Source organism: Carassius auratus, chromosome 16 (assembly GCF_003368295.1).
Source record: "Carassius auratus strain Wakin chromosome 16, ASM336829v1, whole genome shotgun sequence".
NCBI classification, from domain to species: domain Eukaryota; kingdom Metazoa; phylum Chordata; class Actinopteri; order Cypriniformes; family Cyprinidae; genus Carassius; species Carassius auratus.
This window is the reverse complement of record NC_039258.1, coordinates 15,250,643-15,267,810: the sequence shown is the minus strand read 5'-3', so window position 1 is coordinate 15,267,810 and position 17,168 is coordinate 15,250,643. Positions and strand designations below refer to the sequence as shown.

The window sequence follows — 17,168 nt, the reverse complement described above, 5'->3', positions numbered from 1 at the left end:
TACATAGACAGCAGAGGAACAGGTAGTGAGGACATCTTTAAAAGAAGAAGAAATTATTGAATAAAGTCATTATTTTTGTTTCCTTTGCACAAAAAAAGTATTCTTGTAGCTTCATAACATTATGGTTGAACCACTGAAGTCACATGGACTGTTTTAACAATGTCCTTACTACCTTTCATGGCTTTGATCTTGGTAGTTCACTTTATGTCTATGGAGGGTCAGAAAGCTCTCGGATTTCATCAAAAATATCTTAATCCGTCTTCCAAAGATCAACAAAGGTCTTACAAGTTTAGAACAACATGAGGGTGAGTAATTAATGACAGAATTTTCATTTCTGGTTGAACTATCCCCTTAATGAATAGGTGTCATGAAAGTCCATAACTATATAATGAGTATATGTATGTTTTGTGGCTGTAACAGAGCATTTTACCATTTATGGACTGGCCACATCCATTTTCATTGGGTTATTATAGTTAAATAATTTTGTTTTAAAACATTTTGATAAGAATGATAAGAAGTATAACATAAAACCTAAACATTTTATTTACAAAATTAAAACATAAGCTTATTTTTATTCCCAGCTGCCGAGAAAAATTTCATTTTCATTTAGTTTAACTTGGTGTACTAAAATGACTAAAAATGGAAGAAAAAAATGAAACAATACAACAGTTATTATAATACCAAACAAACAACAAAACTGTATCTAAAATTAAAACTGGAAACATAAAAGGCAATTCAAAATAATAAAAATTGTAAAAGCACCTCAATGGCACTAAAGTAACATTATGTCGCTTTTGGAGTTTGAGGCTTTTGAGTTCCCTGGATTAAAACTGACGAAACAGATGAAACGTTCAAGTTTAGGATTACATGAGGTTTAGTGAATTATGACAATATTCATGGGAGAGATGAGGAGACGCTGGAGAATACTTATTCTTGGAGTTTAATTTCGCAATCAACAATAGTAAACACTCAAGAACTCAAGAAGGTATGACATTTGTAGAAGAAGATTTGACAGCAGACAGAACTAGGGGCTGGGAACACTAAATTCACAGACACCAATGAAACAAATTCACATGAGCAGGACAGGCACAGGAAGGACCAAATAAGGATAACAGGAACATACATGTGACAGGTGTTTGCTCATACTCAGGGCTTGATATAAAAAATAAAAAAATAAAATAAACATGAAAATAAAAAAAACCTTCTAAGAACTTTGGGATGTAATGTACTCCAAACAAATTGTGATACAGATATGAATGATACTTGAAATTACGTGGCATAAGGACAGGTGTTGAACCAGAATATTATACGAATGAAATATTTAGGGGACCATTAAGAGTTTTAGATTAGATTTGAGATTAAGCAACCACCTAGCAACCATCCAGAACACCCTAGCAACCTCGTAGCAATGCTCTGGGAACCATGCACAACACCCTAATGTCTGTGGCCCTCGCATTTTCTACTGAAAATTTATAAATCTACTTTATAAATTGACAGTTTTGCAACAATCAATTAATGAGTGCAAAACTCTCCCTTTGACTCCACAATTAGAACTTGTGGAAAAAATGAACAGGTGTTATGTTGTTTAAGTTGTAAGAATCCTGGTTTGATAACAGCTTTGACACTGGGACTCTGTGTGTGTGTGTGTGTGTGTGTGTGTGTGTGTGCGCAGGGGAATGTGGTAGTAGGGGGTCTGTCTCTCTGTGTGTCTCCAGTAGCATGCACATGCTGTCCCACTGCTCCTCATCTTCAGCAATGCCATAAATCACACTCTCTGTCAGTTTTACTGCCTGCCTGAACCCCTCCTTAACATCTTAAAGGCCACCGAGAAAAAAACAGAAGAGGACAAAAAGAAAAACACTCTGTGTTCCTCCATATTGGCCTAGGGACACATTCAACTCTGCTCTAATTCTCAATGTGTCTGATGACACTGGCTTGCCCGGGAGCCAGAGTGAAAGAAGAGAGGCTCCTGTGTGAAAAGAAAAGGCTTGAATAATGGCCCGAATGGATGAGGCCGTTTACAGTGTGAAAAACCAACAGCAAAGCCTTGTGACTGGATTGAGTTTATGTATTGGGAGTGTATTGGGGAAGTGATGTCAAACAATAACAAGATCCATGTTAACATGAGATCTGAGCAAACCTGTAGTCATGAACCATCCTGTATCAAATATGGTCAACTAGGATTTTTTGGTTGTTATTTTTATTTAAATTAAATTTGTCTTTTGCCACACAAAATAATGAAAAGCAAAACAAAGCAACTCAAAGGTAAGCAAAGCAAAACAAAACAAAACAAAAACACAACATATATATATCACAAAAAAATAATAATAATTAATCGAATCCAAAATTAAAGTTTTTGTTTACATTATATATGTATGTGTACTGTGCATGTATGTTTATATAAATAAAAAAACAAATACAGTATATATATTGAAAATATTTATGTTTATACATTTATATATTCAGATTCTTATATTATATATAAATATATTTAATGTATAAACATAAAATATTTTTTTTATATACATGCATGTGTTTGTATTTATATATACTGTAAATAATAAATAAACAGTACACATGCATATACTACGTAAACAAAAACTTTTATTTCGGATGCGATTAAGGAAAAAAAAAGTGAACAATATAAAAAAAAAAAAAATAGTTTCTTAATAAAGTAACCTAGTTTCAGCTGGATTAAAATGAATTCATACAAATATAGTTCGTTTGTGATACATAATTTATTAAATTGAAATAATTTAGGTTTGTTGTAAAGCTATTGTATAAATCATATGCATCACTTGTAAATAACCGATAAAGTGTCATACTTTGTCATAAAGTACAGGTGTGTGTGCATTTATGCATCTGTTTATGTATTTTTATGTGTTTCTGTATGTGTGATTTGAAGTGTAGCCTGATGCATTTGGCATAAACACAAAGAGACTGTCCTGGTTTACCTGGGTGTGCCTCTCTCACAGTACTCCACAGTGTACACAGTATGTTCCACTATAAATAGTCAACACTCAACAGAAGGCACTCAACTGGTTTGGACCAGGTGTCATTTAGGAATGCAAAATACCCACACATCAGCATACTAGGTAAAACCCTTATTGTGCCAGGTATCACTTTCAGTATTTATCCTCAGGTTGCCACAGCATGCTGGAAAAGTTCTACAGCCAATTAGGCATTGTTACCAGAATGGCATGAGAAATTATCTGGATCCTAAGCGGCCTTTGGATTGTAATTTGATATGAATAATGCCCCTCGACCGGTGCCATAATTCTGATGGACACTTTATTTGTGTGGGAGGGTTTGTGATTGGTGGAGGGTTACCTGAGCAACGGACGCCCTGGGCGATAAGACCCCACATGAAGTTTGCACAGTATTCACACCAATGCGGCCCTCTGAAGGTGTGCACCTACACCAAAGGCAAAGCAGTCATTGTGAGTCAAGCACACATCACAAAACACACATACAGACATATTAGGCCAGTGAATCATTCATCTCTAGATTAAAATTTTTCTAGCTAAAGCTCATAATGAAAGTTCCAAAGAAAATGAATGATTATATTTCCAGAGTATCTCTTACTGTACCTGACAACGAAGTGACCGTGTCTCACGGAGACTGGTCAAACATAAAAACAAAAGCATAGGACTATGCATTCATAGTTCTATGATGTATAAAAGAACTATGGAAGCCCGTTTCCGCCACTGAATTAAAAAAAAAGGTAATTACGACTTTTTTCTCACAATTGCGAGTTTACGTCTCCCAATCATTTTTTTCTTAGAATTGTGTGATACAATCTTGCAATTCAGATTTTTCTCAGAATTGTGAGATATAAACTTAAAAAAAAAAACTGTTGTGAGTTGTGAGTTTATATCTCGCAATTCAGACTTCATAACATGCGATTGAGAGTTAAGTCAGAATTGTAAGATACAAACTCACAATTCTGAGAAAATATCAGTCTTTTTTTCCCCTCACAATTGGACTTTATAACTTTTCTGAGAAAAAAGTCAGAATTGCAAGATATAAACTTGCAATTAAAATTAAAAGTCAGAATTGTGAAATAAAAAGTCACAATTACCTTTTTATTTTATTTTTTTATTCAGTGCTGGAAAGAGGCTTCCATAAAGCACCATTGGCATTATATTATTTTACAAATTTTGGTACAAAACAGAAAATAAAACAAAACTATTTATTTCATTGCAATCTGCTACTTGCCTCAGGGGAAAAAAGAAAAGAAAAAAAAAGACATAAAAAAATAAGGGCCAAGGAAATGTGACTGAAGTGATTAAAATTTTGATATCTATCATCATTGCACCATCATGGAAAAGTGTTTGTACACTAACTCTTGGGACATAGTTCCTAAAATGTATTACAATTCAATATGTTTAGATCAACATGACGTTTGTTGTAGGAAACAGCCAGTGACGAGTGAAGCTGTTGTCTGTAGCTTTGTGAAGTGTCAGCTCCGCCGTCTCTGCAAAACCCTGTGACAGCAACAAATCAGTCGAGGGACAGTTTGAAGGCAGGAAGAAATAATCAAGCCTCTAAGACTGAGGGTCGTAACGAAAAAATGTAAATAGGATGGACCCCCTGTAAAGACACAGCCCTGATTTTCTACATTTTTATATGTGAGTCAGATTACAGGATTGCTAGGGGAAAATTATGTCTGGCATCTGTTACCAAGCTGCTGAAAGTCACACACAAAGCATGTTCCCATGCACGCCCTTGTGCTGTCAAAACACAGAACAAAGATGGACAAAAGAAAAGCTGCAACACAGGGTTTTGGATCAAACCCCAGGTGTATGACAGCTTAAATGTAAATATCATAATGGTGTAAATGTAATGTAAATATCATAATGAGAATACAATTCATTTCATGTCTACATTCTAGCTGAAATGCCACCTCATAAGTGACTGATTTGCTCCCTACATAGGGCAGAAACTCTGCATTATCAGATAAATAGCACTCAATACAATTTTTATAGGTTTTTGTATAAAATTTTTGTATGTAACTTTTTTTTTTTTTACAATTTAAGTATTTACAATCAATAATAAATATTCTCGTCTTGAATTTACGCTTTTTACAAAGCTCATAACAGAATTCTGGGATTTTATTTTATTTTATTTTATTTAATGGACCTGGTAATATATAAATAAATAAATAAATAAATAAATACACACACACACACATGCATATATTGTAAAATACATAAATACATACAGATATTTTATATCATATTTTATTTCTTAACAATAGATTTTTTTTTTTACATTATTTATTGTTGACTTTGAGTATCAAAATATTTATTATGATTTTTGATTGATACATTTGGCCAAATCAAAATATCTCTTGAGCCAACATGAATAACATTGCCTTGGCATAGAGAACACAACTTATGATACACATTAAAACACTACATACTGTATTGAGTGTGCTCACTAGATTTTGGAACACTTTTATGTGGGAGGTAATACTGTATAATCCATAATGCTCTTATGACCGCTGGTGACACCCTGAGGAAGATGTTATAAGGAAACTTCCAAGCGACACGTTGAAGTCAGATGACTGCTTTGTTTTGCTCTTTTGGGGTTTAAAAAGCAAGTCAGATGATGGTACACTGTAATGATTCTCAGCCTCAGATATTTTTCAGAAGCTGAAAAGGCATGAAATGCAAGAGGCCATTCAGCAGCTCGGCAGCGAGAGGTTATTGATTTGAGCGATCAATCCTATCAGTCAAGAGTGCTGTTAATGGATTAAAAGCCTAGGCAATTATGCTCCTATGATAGATTTAAGCTTATTGATACGAGACTCACAGTATGTGTACTGTGCATTTAAATGTTGTCAGCACATAAACATTTGAATGAGACATTAGTAAACATCTGAAAAATCTCATGCTAATGCCAAATATAGAAGTGACTGACTTTGTTAGGACCACAACCAACATTCAAATTTTGGTGATTTTGAAAAAAACAAAAAACAAATCTAAACAACTGAGAAATCGCAAACAAATAAATGCAAAAAACCCCCCCAAAAAAACAATATATTAAGTATGCCCAATATCAACATTTTATACAGATAGTAAACTAAAATAACTGATAATTCTGCATAAAACATTAAAATTGATGTCACAATGATCACAATGAACAGATGACATAGTGAGACTATGTAATAAAACAGCATTTCAGATTTTTTAAAAAAAACAGTCCAAACATAGTTACCCAGCTACCTTCAACTGTTAACGATGCAGCAAGTTTGACTCTTTTTGTATGATGTCAATAAGGAGTTTATGATGAGATTAACATTTTGAACCATTCAAAAGTTTGGGGCTGGTAAGATTTTTGATGGTTTTTAAAGCCTCTTATACTCACCAAAGCATTTTAAAATAACAGTTTTCAATTGTAATATATTTTAAAATTGTATTTATACCTGTGGTGGCAAAGCTGAATTTCCAGCAGTTACTACTCCAGGCTTCAGTGTCACATGTTCCTTCAGAAATCATTCTAATATGCAGATTTTTTTTAATTTTTTTTTGGTAGAAAAGAAAGTTCAAAAAACAATTTATTTAAAATAGGAATCTTTTATAACATTATAAATTTCCCAGTTCTTATCCTTGCGGAATAAAAATAATTTTTCAATAATATTACTGACCCCAAACTTTTGAATGGTGTAGATACCATAATTCTGAGATGACATGACATATCATCATAACACAACCAGCACCCACCTTAAAGTTGTGGATCTTCTCATAATTGCAGTGTTTCTCTGGTCCATCCTTGATTGTCCGTCGGCTCAGTGGTGATGGGCTGATCTGTGAACAAGCCAAAATCTTTAGAGGCTTCCAGAGGAGGGCACCCTTACAGCCCAGATTCACCCCTAGAGCTAAAGCCAACAACTCCTGGTGCTTATGCTCCTTCTGCTTGGCTTTGTGAGGGGCTAATTCACCTTGCGCTGACCCCTTAGTGCCAACAACCTGGACACTATGCCTTGGAAGAGCCTGCATCTCCTCTGTATAGGAAGATGAGAATAATATGGAATGGGAGATAAAAGCAGGGATTGAGTCAGTCCTCCACTCTTTGGTGATCTGGGTCGACTGAGAAGGGGGACAGCCTGGTCCTGCATGGGCAGGGCTGGGGGTGGGAGGTATGGTGGGTGGGCTGCCTGGGGGCAGGAGTGTGTCTGACAAAATAGCATACATTCAGCACTCTGAGAGAATGGCAATGCGAGAGAGAGAGAGAGGGAGAAAGAGTGATTGTGTCAGTCTTGTAGATACATCTCAGCAGGTTTCTGCAGTGGGATCAATGGAATCCAGAACACAGTGCTTCCAGACACGATTCCACCACAGTTCCCTTGAGAGCAGATAATCCTGCAGCTCAAAGCCAAAGAGCTTGTCTTTATAAGCAATAAAATCAAAGCTCTGCTTTGAGAAGAGAAGAGAAGAGAAGAGCAAGTTCTCTTTAAAAAAAGGTATTTTCAGGTCTAGCACTAAGAGGTTTTATGTAGTTATCTCTGTCTCTAAACTTCTAAACTGTTGATCTAACTTCTGTTTCAAATTGGATCCGGATTGAAGCACATGCACAGTAGTAATCCTGCATCACAGGATAATCCAATAGTCCCGGAATCACTTTCAATACTCAGACTTGCTTATGATCTATTTTGGGTAATCTAATTAAAAGTGGATAGCAAAAAATTACAAAATGTAAACAGGGCACAAAGTATTTTATGATCTGGATCTCTCAAACATACAGAGCCCCTAAAGGGACACGTTTGATGGTATTAAAAGTTTTGCAAGTGAACAAAGTTTCTCAGGGGAATGCATACTTGTGCAGGAGAACACAACAGCATTGAAATATAATTTTTATCTTCTATTTCTCTCCATTCCACCACCATGTCCCCTTAAGGGTCTCAATACAAACCATATTTGAAGGCACACTGAAAATGATTTGGTGTAGGATTTCCTTTAAACTTCACAAATAATTACAAAAATTATATATATATATATATATATATATATATATATATATATATATATATGGCATGTAACAAACTTAATTAGACTTATATGTAGACATATGTAGAAAGACTGAAAATATATTCCCCAATCTTCAAAAACCTCATTGGTTTTTGAGCATCCAGCAAGTACATTTAAGCCTCTGAAAAAAATTAAAAAAACTAAGGGTGTATTCACACCAGGAAAGTCTGCTAGCTCACTTGCTTTGGTCAAATACAAAGTTGGTTTGCTTTCACACTGCCCTTTTTGCAAGTGAACCAGAATTTGTAAACAAAAGTACACGTTTGCTTCATCCAGGTCATCCATTTAAAGAACAGAAATTCTCAAGCAGAGAAAACAGGAAGTGCAAAACAGGCTACTCATGGAGATCTTTCGTAGTGCAATTTTTATTCTTTTACTGATCTGATGTTTTCAGATACCAACGCAATATGAAGAAACTTATGAGCATCATATAAGACAATGTCATACGATGTTGTAATTATGACTAGCTGAAAAATAAAATATATAGATATAAAATACTTAAAGCATATCAACCTTTTGATTTAAATATTTAACCTAGATAAACGTGTGCTATTAGGACTATATCTAGTTTGTGAAATCAGAAGAATCAGAAGTGGAATCAGAAGTGCACTTCAGGACATCAGTGGAAACAAATTAAATACGCCATAATTTTTGCTCATAGAGGTAAGAATAATAATAATAATAATTCTGAACTGTAAATGGTCTGCTTTTATTTGTGTGCACTCACAATATCAACAATATGTTGTGCTTTTGTAAAATAAAGAGAACAAACAGGATGCACTTGCAGCCTCAGTCTTGAGCAGGAGCACTTTACAATAAGGAACTGAAAATCAGCTAATATTTTCTTACAGACATGATGAATATAGAAAGCTTTAAACGACTACAAAACGAAATAATCCAAATCCAAAACAATCTCTTTCATCATGTAGGCTAATCCAAGATGCATTTTCTAAAGGGCCGTCCAATGATGAGATGGCGAGTCAGGATCATCGATTTCATCTTTGCAACACTGACTCAGAAAATACTAGTTTATTAATAAAAAATTCAAATATCTCCTTACTATTCCCTGATTTCCCTCCCAACATGTTCATGGCAACTTTTGCAGCAAGCTTTAGCCTATTTAGCACACTCACGTCACGAGTGCCATGGTAACAAAAACTCATCATTTGCATGCATTTTTAAGCATTTTGATTTAAAAACAAGCTACTGAAACACAAATAACAACACTACCTGTCTGTTTCTGAGCATGATTTCTGCAATTGGGTCGGATCGAGGTCAGGTCATATTCACACCTTAAACAAATTGTACCAGAGTACACTTCTTCAGCTGGGTCTCAGTACGGTTGTTTGGTGCGCACCCGAGTGCGATTGCTGTATTGACATCTGCCCAAATGATGTAAACATTTTAGTTGCATGGACTTTTGTGTTTCAAAGTGAAAAAAGTGTCACTGTGGTAAACCAGAAGTAATACATTTACAGGTTACATTTATCTTTAAAAGAACCAAACATTACTACATTATTAAGAATAAAGGTTTTTTATTGGCATTGAAGGTTCCATGAAGAGCCTTTAACATCCACTGCACAAACGATCCTTTATATTGCAAAATGGTTCTTAAAGGTCACGTTTTTTTTTTTTTTTTTTTGAAGCTTTGATTGTGTTTACAGTGTGCAATATAACATGTGTTCATGTTTCGCGTGTAAAAAAAACACTGTATTTTTCACACAATTGACTTATCTGTATACCGCTGTTTTCACTGTCATAAAAACTGGCTGATGACTTCCTTGTTCTATAAAGTCCCACCTTCAGAAATACGTAACGAGTTCTGATTGTGCCAGCGGTTCGTGTTGTGATTCGTCACCAGCTTACCTCACGTTGCCCTCCTGGAAACGGGATTGGGCTAGTTTTGGAGTAGTTTTGAGAAGCAAATGGGCAGGATTTGTTTTGAAAACCTGGCAATCCTGATCTGAACGCACGTGCTGGAGATGTACTTCTAATCATAGAATGCCTTTACTGATGAGATGCACATGAAAATCGCATTCGATTTTTTTGCAAAGCCCTACCATCTAGTTCACAAAGCTAAACAGCATTGCCCTTTGTGTAATAAGTTACAGAAACTGTTAAACGCAACAACTTAAATAATAAAATACACTTACCGGTTGTGGTCCATAAACAATGCCTTCTCCAGACAAAGAGAGAACCGCTCTATCTTTCAAGAATAATCTTTGTGCGAATCCGGCATTAAACTGATTGAGATTGAGGAAGCTGTCCTCAGCAAAATGTGCTGCACATAGTTTTACATGTGGATTATAGTTTTCGGGAACTGATTTAAACATAAAATTGTAACCATTGATCTCTAAGTACAGCGTCCCTGGGAAGGCCAAACAAAGGTAATTGGACTCTGAGATGAAAATAACAGCGTTTCGACGACATAGCGACAAACACAAACACAGCTCTTCCTCTTCTCCGTCGGAGCGCAACAAGACCATGCCCCCTTTTTTGTGTATTCATGTGGGCGGAGGTTAGTCAAAAAAGTGTTCTAGTGACGTCATTACTGCAGGAAGTAGAGGGATGTAGTCCAAACTGGTCGTTCGATGTAGGCGAATTCTGTTAAATAAAATATCTCGCTTGGCATTGAACTTTGAGCTTTAGAATTTTACAGATATTATTTATACCCTAACAACAACATTACACACTAACTGAAGTTTGAAACATGGGATTATTAAGAAATGGGTAACCACAAATGGTCTTTGGTACCTTTTTTTAAAGACTGTACTAGGTGTCTTACAGGACCACAAGCTCTGTCATCAGATCATCCAAGAGTGATGCAACTAAATACCAGGTGTAAATAAGGATTTCTGCTGTTGCACCAAAACCAAGACTCATGTCCAGGCTGGGGGACCATGACCCCTCTCAGCAGGAGGCTGATGCCGATGCCAGCAACACTGTCTGTGTATTTCCCGTAACACACAAGACTTCAGATATAACCTCACGGACACCAGATTGGGTGGCCAGTCATTTGAATAATTACACCAATTAACAAAATGATGAGATTAGGAAAGAATAATAGAGCTGTGACAAGTAAAAAAGAAAGAATGCTGAAGAGGAAGAAAAACAACCTTGCTATGTCTCACATATTCAAGATATGCCACATTCAGAGACGTAATGTACCTGATTTCCCAGAAAAGTCAGGCGGAGGTGAGTGGAAGACTGTCAGAGTTGTGTTGACTCAAAGTATGAGCATTGCTAAAAAAGCGCTGGTGTGGTTTTTATTTCTGCTGACCTCCACAGTGACACACATTTTTGTGCACTGGGGGTAAAAGGCAGTTAACATGTGTTCTACTGGTCGAATAATATGGGTTTTTCAAACCCAATGCCAATATCTAGGGCATAAAGCAGCTGATGGCTGATATAATGCCAATTTATATAATCAATATATTGCTTTTTGGTTTGTAGTCCTAAAACCAAAGAGTTTTATTAACATGTACTAAAATTAACATATATGAGGAAAGCATTAGCCCTGAAAGTGTTTTACAATACCAGTCTTTGGTTTATAAGTAAAATAAGGTTTACAAAGATGTGAAAGACAATGTTAGCAAATTAGTTTTTTTAAAGCACATAACAGTTTCAAAATTAATTTTTGAGACATGGCTGTGTATAATTTATGTTGTTAAACAAAACAAGTCTCTTCAGGTAATGTTAGAATAATGCATCGAAAACCACTACAATAAAAATCCCATGGCAAACTAGCTGGTTAGCCTACAAAATGACATCCTGACGTCCCTTGTTAAAAATAAAGTACACTTTAGCATACTTTTTTAGAAAGGGTATTTTTTTATAGAATTTATATACTTTATAACAATATATTTTTGACCCAAATAAGTATGACTCATCTTACAGTACTACAGTATACTCATGTACAGTGATATATACTATACAGCATCTCTCAACTGCTTAAATGCATGCATTGTTGCAAAATGTAAACTATATTACCACTAATTCAAACTGCTTAGAGGACCAACATCCAGTTCAGATAACCTAAACGTCAATACCAACACTAAAGTAAAAACAGTGACTTAGAGTCACACATTTAACCTATACTCTCAAAAGAAAGATGTTGGGGAGTTACATTGAGTGATAAAAGGGAAGAGGGAGATGGGGCGCACACACAGTGTGAGTGCATGAGCAAGACTTGCACTTTTTGTCCTAAGGCAGATGGCTTCTTGTCTCCTAATGAAAGAGGCACAAAGTGAAACACAAAAGAGAGACAATAAAGCCTAGTCTCTTTTTAGAGACCACTGTATTGACAGAAGAGACCCCCGCAGCTGAAGAGACAGACAGAACTAGGGCACAGAAAGTGTCTACAGTACAAAACCACATCCTATGTGATACACACAGAGGGAAATGTGTTATATTTATTTAATACACTATTCAATTCATTCAAAATACTATCTATGCCTGATTGCACAGCAGGACAAAAAAAATAAAAATAAAGGACAAAAATTGCATTTTGTCAAACTGGCAAAGCCAAGAATGCAACATTATTATGACTTATGTCCAACTGCAGGAAAGTAAAAAAAGGATTATTCCAATTCCAATCCTTCAGTTTAAAAGCTGCAGTGCTGAAATAAAATGTAAACAACAATGATAAATCACTACAAAGCTCAGTGCTATTTCTAATAACTCCGATCCATCAGCAGCGAGTGGTTTTAGTAGGAACTTGCCAGGCCAGCAGAACACTTAAGCGATTACTGTTATTAGAAGAAGAGAGCCATGTGAACTCTGAGCTGCGCAGGTAACCAGACAGGCAATGGGAGTGTTTCATTCAGATTATCAAACAAGAAGACTGCCTTCACAGAAAAACACACCCAATTCTGGTCCTTAAATGGGACCGGCACAAGTACAGTGAATCAAGACAGTGACGTAAAAGTGATTTCAGGGTGTGTGAAGTCACTGTGAAATCTCAAAAGAGACAAAATTACCTTAATAATTTGATTGTTAGGTTGTTGATGATGATGATGTATCCATTGTAACACATTGGCTAGGGCTAGGTTAGTCAATTACCATGAAAAGCCTTAAATATAGATCAAAAGCAATTTACAACATTAAAACACAATGGTAGATAATAAAAAACAGAACTGATTGTTATTTTAACTAAAACAAAAACAAAAAAAAGAAAGAAAAAAATGCCATTGTTAACATCTAAAATAAAACAAACTATAAATGAAAATAAACTGATTTAAATTAATAATAACGCTTTTAAAAACTAATATAAAATAATAGGAACATAACAACACTGCTTAACTTTCAAATTTAAAATATAAAAAATGTATTCAAAATATTAGTAAATAATACAACAGTACATCAATAACACTAAAATAACACTGTTAATTATGTTTATAGCAGAATTAATCTAGTAAGTGTGCAAGAATTGCAGCCACATTGTAAAAATGCAGCAATATATTACAGCCAATATTTAAACGATAACTGCACAGTTATTATCATGAATCACAGTATTAGTCAGAGACAACCGAAATGGCAGATTCAGTGAGTTTGTGAGTTTTGGGTTTGTCATTTTATGTTCATTGTGCCAGATGTAGAATGCTGTCTGGATTAGGCCGAAGGAAATGTTCCAGAACGTTATGTGTATTGTGAGACCAGATTTCTGCTGGTCTTTGTATTTCTTGAGGCACACTTTACAGTACACACACACACACAATATTCCGAATAAACAATCAAAAGGTGCATTTTATGGATTTTACATTTTAAAATGCAATTGTTTGTAGCAGGGTGGACTGCTCAGAAAAAGTTTACGGATTTAATTGATGTTCTTTCTGCATTTAATTTGCATCACAGTGTGTGCAATATAAGAGAAAGAAAATCTGATGAAGTGAACAATGGGCTGCACAAAGCAGATCTTTTGAAATATATGTACAAATCTATATTTACAGTTTGACAGCTTGTTGAGGCTGCCCCCTAGTGGACATTTGTAGAAAACAGTGAGATATGGGGGGGGGGGGGGGGGGGGTGTATCGAGTTCATTTATATTAATTTGAATGCTTAGCCAACTGAGTCACATTAAAAATTCTCTGTCTGGTTTCTGCAACAAAAACAAATATGCCCTATGCAAACATGACTTGGTGATAAACAAACTACACTTCCTTTGACTAATTCACAAATGTTTGATCCTCGCTTATGTTTATTTCATAGAGCTCTCATGAAGAGCCATTTCACCTCGAGTGAAGCAATAGAATTTATAAAAGAAGTAATGGTAGACCTGACTGATTTGATAAAACTCTCCCATCAGTGAACCAGACAGTGCATCTGATAAATGATACAGGAGACAACACATTCATGGCAGTACCTTTCATCAAAGATGCACACCTTGAAGCTGAAACACTTTCACACTCATCTAATCTTCCAAATGCATGCAAAGAAATGCTCCTTCTTATTTCTCTAAACACCATTCTAACAATGATTTGTGGAAGGATTGTGTCTGACACCATGATTTGTGTTGGTTGTGTTGACTATTAGCAATAAAACCCTGATAACATTTATGGGCACATAACGAATCAGTGCCTGTGTCTACAGTATGTCCTGTTTTCACTGTGCGAAGAGACAGAAATTAGAATTTAAGTTGAAATCTCTCATTGAATTCTGGAGTAAATATAATCTTGGATACCAAATATGGCTCAAATAAAGGAACTAAAACAGAAATTACAGCATTACTGCTACTTAGTAAGAGTGCTGAAATTTGCAATAATGCCAAAAAACAACCAAATGTATCCCAAGTTTCCTGATAAGCCTACACAATATACAATGAAAAACAAAAAAGGTCCTAAAACAAAGCCCTGTGGGACCTAAAAAAAAACATTTTTTTTATTTATTAGTAAACCTTACTAATACTTTTATTACTGAAAAGAAATACTGCAACACATTCTTTTATCACCATTATTTGCCATAAGTGACCATGGTTTGGTTACAATGTCTGTTGATTATGCAGTTTATTATATATTTAAGGCTTTGATCATACATTGTTCACACTGTAGGCTGTAACTTTAGTAAAGTGTACATATGTGTACATGTACTACAACGTGTACAAAGAACATTATGAGCTATATAAGAATAGGTACACCTCTCACCTTTTCATCCTGCTGGAAAGTAACTTTTTTGGGCTCAGAGCGGGTCTGGTTGAGTCTGTGAGTGATTTTGTCCCTCAGGAGAGAGGTGTAGCCCAGATGCTGATAGATAGGGTTTGTGGTCATCTTCGCGATGTATTCTGCTGCCTTCGTCTCAATATAGAGAGTAATGAGGCCATCTGTAACCAGATCGTGAACTGACTCGAAACGTTTCTCTCCCACAAAGTGCTTTCCATCATAAAAGAGTCTGTAGTTCAGAGTCTGGCCACCAAATCTGTGTGATAGACAAGCAGTATTCATATTATATTACCATATACTATTATACAGTATTATATAATATTATAATTATATTATAATGTTACTGTACATTGTAAAACAAAGCATTTTATATAGTATTTTATAATATAATATAACTTATTTTTTAAAGAAATTAATACTTTTATTCAGCATGGATGTATTAAAATGGTAAAAAGTGACATTGTAAATAAAGACTCCTATTTCAAATAAAAGCTATTCTTTTTAACATTCTGTTAATAACAAAAATAATTCTTAAATAAAAATGTATCATGGTTTTCACAAAATTAGTGGGCAGGACAACTGTTTTCCACTGTAATAACAATAGTAAACATTTCTTGAGCATCAAATAAACATACGGAAATGATTTCTGAGGGATCATGTGACACTGAAGACTGAAGCAATGATGCTGAAAATTCAGTTTTGATCAGAAAAAAAATACATTTTAAAAACTTTTGACTTGTAACAATATAAAGAAATTTAAAAATATTAAGTAAAATATTAAGTATCTACTGCAATATAAAGAAGACGATGGACGTATGGATGGATGGATGAACATACAGAGAAAAGGATAGAAAAATAGATGGTGTGTACCTCAAAGCAAGTGTATATGTTCCTGGTTGTCTCTGACTCTCTCTAATGAGGTAAGCACCTTCTGTACCAGCCAGCAGTTCATCTGCACGCTCTCTGGAAATCAGACCATGGAACCTGTACACAGACACTATCATTTACCCTGGTACACAACACACACACACAGAGACTATCATACTTAAATATTCACATGCACACACACTCTCACTCAACTGACACACCATAAATCACTGTCTTTTTCTCTCTCCCTCAATCACTATTTCATATTTGCACCCTCATGCACATCACTACACAAAATCAGTATCCACCACCCCTCATAACACTCTTAAATAATAAATCTGGCTTAGTCACTCTAAATTTCACACACATTTTTGAAGAATGGGGTAAAAAGTAACCAGATGGATACGAGAACTAATAGCAGTAGAATTGATGCTTTGCTTCCAAAACACCACTAATGAAGTTAGACACTCACTCTCTTCCATAGTATTTGGGTCTGCTCTCCATCTGCATGTTAGACAGAAAAAGGTAAGAGAGAGAAATACAGTTTTTAACACAAATTACTTCACCTTACTGATGACAGGAGAGTCTTTTCTGACAGGATTTTGTGAACATGGAGATATCTGCTCCAGTGTTTAGTAAAAGCTATGCAGACTGAATCAATAAGAGTCATGTTTGATAAACCTTGGGAGTGTTTACACACATTTCCTGTACTTACCTCCTGAGGACATGTGATCCTCTTTGGTCTTGGTGCTTCCTGCTGTAGCTGGTACACTGATGAACAAAAAGCAAAATATCTTTGCTGTTTTTTATTTTTATTATTATTATTTTAAGGAATTATATGAACATAAAAGTTGATATCAATAAATTGATATTTAATGTTTCACCATGAGCAGCAACCCAAATGGGAGAAACTATACAGTTAATTTTAACTCTAAATCTTTATGTTTCTGTGGTAAGATACTGGTGTACATATAGAGCATGTCAAAACACAGCATTCTCTGTTAGACATTAATCCATTAGGTCTGAGCTTGAGGACACACCCACTATCACTGCTGTCAGACTAAGCTACAACGCATTATAAGAGTGGATTGGGTAATATTGGTAAAGCTATTGA

General features: G+C 35.2%; 1 protein-coding gene across 1 annotated transcript in view; it reads right to left on the bottom strand.

The window, feature by feature from the left end:
* Positions 1 to 17,168, bottom strand: part of chn2 (chimerin 2) — a 46,051-nt gene that overhangs the window by 4,779 nt on the left and 24,104 nt on the right. Inside the window, exons 3-8 of the mRNA XM_026284335.1 lie at positions 16,770 to 16,825; positions 16,527 to 16,558; positions 16,058 to 16,171; positions 15,173 to 15,443; positions 6,729 to 6,812; positions 3,331 to 3,415 (exon numbers count right to left, since the gene is read on the bottom strand). Of these exons, the coding sequence (XP_026140120.1) occupies positions 3,331 to 3,415; positions 6,729 to 6,812; positions 15,173 to 15,443; positions 16,058 to 16,171; positions 16,527 to 16,558; positions 16,770 to 16,825 (642 nt within the window). The remainder of the gene's footprint in view (positions 1 to 3,330; positions 3,416 to 6,728; positions 6,813 to 15,172; positions 15,444 to 16,057; positions 16,172 to 16,526; positions 16,559 to 16,769; positions 16,826 to 17,168) is intronic.